This window comes from Trichoplax adhaerens, genomic scaffold, assembly GCF_000150275.1.
Source record: "Trichoplax adhaerens TRIADscaffold_5 genomic scaffold, whole genome shotgun sequence".
Classification (NCBI taxonomy): Eukaryota; Metazoa; Placozoa; class Uniplacotomia; order Trichoplacea; family Trichoplacidae; genus Trichoplax; species Trichoplax adhaerens.
The window spans coordinates 1613513-1617952 of NW_002060947.1; the positions used below are offsets into that span (position 1 = coordinate 1613513).

General features: G+C 36.0%; 1 protein-coding gene across 1 annotated transcript; it reads right to left on the reverse strand.

The window, feature by feature from the left end:
• Positions 1-653: 653 nt before the first annotated feature.
• TRIADDRAFT_25357 (Prps1a protein) lies at positions 654-4142 on the reverse strand (the record flags this gene model as incomplete). The annotated part of the gene is made up of 8 exons (XM_002112749.1): positions 654-746; positions 846-1005; positions 1077-1195; positions 1293-1347; positions 1532-1656; positions 1786-1884; positions 2052-2241; positions 4021-4142. 8 exons carry the CDS (start codon positions 4140-4142, stop codon positions 654-656), a joined length of 963 nt encoding a protein of 320 aa, XP_002112785.1.
• Positions 4143-4440: the final 298 nt, after the last annotated feature.

The following is a 4440-nucleotide window of genomic DNA, read 5'->3' on the forward strand; positions in this document are numbered from 1 at the left end:
AGAAGTTAATAATTTGGTGATAAACTTCTTGTAGACTTGCAACAGTAAAATATCCCCGGTTAGAAATAGAGGTGAGCTATCGTTGCTTTCATGTATTACATATTCGATATAACACAAAGTATTGTAAGCCAAAATTATTCAATTATAGCTTATAAATCTTATCCCGATGAATCATAACTTACAGACAATCATCATAATACACGGTTGCATAAAAACATATAGCATACTAAAATTTACTTTGAACAGTCAGTTTTCCTATAAATCAAGAACATTATGTAAAGTGTGTGAATCGCGAAGGTTTCTACAATAAATGCAGTACATGATTTGCTTTGCGGCCAAGGAATTTCTATCAGCATGTCTCTTAAATTCGAAAGAAATATCCTTGCAATCTAGATATAGTGATGTCTAGTATTTAAAGCGTACTATGTTGCAGCTACATATAATACAATAGTTGCAGAAATTATCTATAACTTACGCAAATAAATTAGTCATATTATGATTGCTCTAAAAAATGGTATCATGTCAACTTCAAAAACTGCATTATAATGAGTGTAATGACATCTAGTATTGTAATATCCAGAAGTAACCGTGGACTTTCTAGTACGGTAAGAATCAACACGCACAGGTCAAAAAACGCAATACTAAGGCTTCACCTATAATGGTACATTTCGGAAAAGGTACGAAACAGATTCACCGTTGTGAGTACGACGGATGGCCTCTGCTAAGATAGCAGAAATATCAATAACCTGCGTAAAGGTTACATGTTAGTGAATAAAAGTATAATACAGTTTATCTAAGATTGGAGGAAATTTGTTAATTTTTTTAAATTTGCATTGACCACGCACCGATATCTTTGAACAACTTTTCATTTTGTCTTCCTGCGGAATAGTGTTGGTAACAACAACCGACTCTATCGGAGAATTTTCAAGTCTTTGTAGAGCTGGACCTGAAAGAACACCATGCGTCATAATGGCGTATATCTGCGCAGCACCAGCTTCTATTAATCTATAGAGAAAATAAAATTAACATTTACGCCATTTCTACAAGAATAATTAGAATCTAACACTAAGACTAACTTTTCAGCGGCTGTGCAAACAGTTCCACAAGTATCTGCCATGTCATCTACCAGAATAGCAGTCGTGTCCTTGACATCACCAACCAGAACCATTCTTGCAACTTCGTTAGCCTTTTGACGCTGATATATTTTATATGATCGATAATATTAAAATACCGAATGTAAATAATCTACTTCAATTTTAAGATAATAAACCTAATACAACTAAATAGCCTACCTCCTTGTGAATAAGGGCGAATCCTACATTTAAGCGATCAGCAATAGCAGTAACCCTAACATTACAAGACATACATTATAACATGAATCAATTGGTATTAAATGTAGTGATACAATGGGTAACTAGGTACTGTAGCCATTTTCAATACTGTAATACAAGTTTATCACTATGTACAAATCAGTTGATAGCAATAATTATTAGTACAATAAATCTTTGAATAGATAATGTGATATTTTTACCTTTTAGCTCCACCAGCATCTGGAGATACGATAATGGCTTTACGCCAGTCTGGAATATTATCTTCTATATATTGTAAGACCGCGGGTTCAGCATATAAATTATCAACAGGGATATCAAAAAAGCCCTAACAAAGCAAAATAACATATTGTCTGGTAAATTATGAGCTCAGTTTCTTCTGAAAGGGGTTATTGCAACTATAGCATATACAAGTTAAAAATTGTCAATTATACTAAGCCAAAACTGTTTCATTTACTTGTATCTGAGAAGCATGTAGGTCCATCGTAATAATATGGTCTGCACCAGCCACAGATAGCATATTAGCCACTAGTTTAGCAGAAATTGGGGCTCGGCTCTATAATTGAAGTATATATATATAACAGCATTCTCAGCATTTTAATAAAAACAATACTTCATGATAAATACAGTAAACTTGAGTCAACTTTATACCATGGCAACATTGCATACTAATTAGTATCAACTTGTTTACGGCTAGCATGAATATTCAGAAAATTAGGTTACTTTTACCTTATCCTTTTTATCTTGGCGGGCATATGGATAACAAGGGATAACTGCAGTGACACGTTCGGCAGAAGCAATTTTACATGCGTTGATCATGATTAGCAATTCCATCAGGTTATCGTTAATGTCACCACAACCGCTTTGCAAAATATAAACATCTTCACCACGAACGGACTCACCGATCTCAACACTAAATTGATATCAATTAGATATTTGTTCATTAGAGCATTACTATTCATTGGAGTGCCACTATGATATTGTGATGGAAAATGGTATAAGAAATTATAAGGATTTTATTCTATTAATGTTGCTATTGATAGACCCTATAAGAATTTGGATATTAATTATCACAGATTTTAAAGGCAGTCTAGACAAATACCGTACGATAATGATATTGTAGAAAGTCAAAAACAGACGGAAAAGAATTGTTAATGTCATTTTAACCTCTGTAGACATGCAAGTCTGTGTAGGACAGACATAGAAGCGCATGTTGTATCATTTAATATGTCAACTTCCTAGTCGCTCATTGTGCATTATCCCATGTACTCCATTTTGTAACGTACTATGGACTAGTGACCGGAATCGCAGATATGCAGAATAACTTGAAATTGAATGGCCTTTGGTAAATTTGACATGCATAGCGAGTTGATATATAACATTGCTAGTCAGGAATTAGCAACCTTGCTCTCTATCCTACATTGTACCAAAAGCTAGTGGCCGCAATTGGTTATGAGCAGAATGGGCTGAAATTGGAACACTATCGCCCAATTTGCAAGCTTAGTCTGTTGATAAGAAATGTTTCAAAGTTTCAACTTATAGTAGACTAGCTAGTTGTGCGATGGACGTATGCTGCTTGGATGTAATACTGCACTACAAGAATATCATCCATATCGAACTTTGTACTACAGCTTTCATTCTCAAATTGCTATAAATTAACGGCAAATTACACATGTTTCCAATTTAAAAGAGTAAGATGGCTATTAAAGATGTAGAAGTAAAACGGTGTTGCTAGATTGGTATCACCTGTTTCTGAGGAATGTTGTACAAGTGGCCTATGATGCTTTTAGCCCATTTGCAAAATCTACTCGATTGAAATACGAGTATTATACGACAAGATAGCCGATCGGAAGTGTCTTTTCTGAAGAGAAAGCAGATCCAAAATGTAATACGCAGACAAGATTAGCTACAGTATATACATCGCCTTCTTCAGCAGTCTACTCTATTGAATGAGAATATGATGAGCAGACCAATTTAACAAGGCGTTTTATATCAAACGTGCCCGCGATGGACAAGAACAAAGTGAAAGAAGACAAGCTTTCGGTACGATATCTCTTTTCCAGCGATACTTTTTCATTCTTTGGTCATCATGATCTAATCCATGATGAGTGATGATTTCAACTTGTGCTCTCAGAGTGTACCGCTTGTCATGTACAGTAATCGATCATTCGACTTTAGGGCATAGTTATTACTGAATAAGGTAGTAGTCGCAGCTGGCAAACACTGCAAGATAAACTTTCTCTAATCGTCGTATCCAATGATTACAGATGACATCCAATGTGCCATTTACTAGAAGCATTATCTTGGCTTTGTACTAGAATGATAGAATTGTACTTATTCCCGTTGTATCTCTTTTAAAAAGCATGGACTACCCGCAACGCCCAAGTGATTGTGCTAACGTGTGCAAGAACAATTTTGTCATCGTCTATCATGAGGTCAACGATTTGGTCAATTAAACTAGTATGAGTTTGCTAATAGGTCATTTTATCCAATGATACGATGTCAATGAAGATTAGCTATTCAACAATTGCATCAGCACTATTTTACTAGCAAATAGAAGGCATTTTAATCAGCTATTACTTCTAGCTGATAATATAGAACTGATGAATGAAATGGCCATCCATTACAGTCTATCGTCCACTTGGTTGCCTACTACGTGACTTTGTCCATCGATGGGACTACTCGCTCTTACCATGTCTCCTGATTAGCAAATTTTTTCAGTACAACTCTGCCAAGACTAATTCCTAATCGATCCGATATCCTTTTCCCTAAGTCAGGATGAGAATTACCAGCAAATAACTTGATATTAGGCATGACGAGCTCGTCGAATAAGCAGCAAGAACTCAAAGTAGCAATTTCTTCTTTCCAATTGAGCTGTCCGATCTGGCAGAAATCCAAAGCGATCTGGTCCGACTGTTCAGTATAGGGCAAGGTAGAACAAGGATACAGACAGACATAGGTTAGGACGTCCGGGGCAGGATTTCCAGTGGCGCAAACCATACTGGCGTGTGAGTATCTACTGTATCATACCGTCGTGCTGTTGGAATACGATAGCACATAGTTCTCGACACGAGTATGCTTTCCTCTCACCAATCGTCATGGTGATTCATGA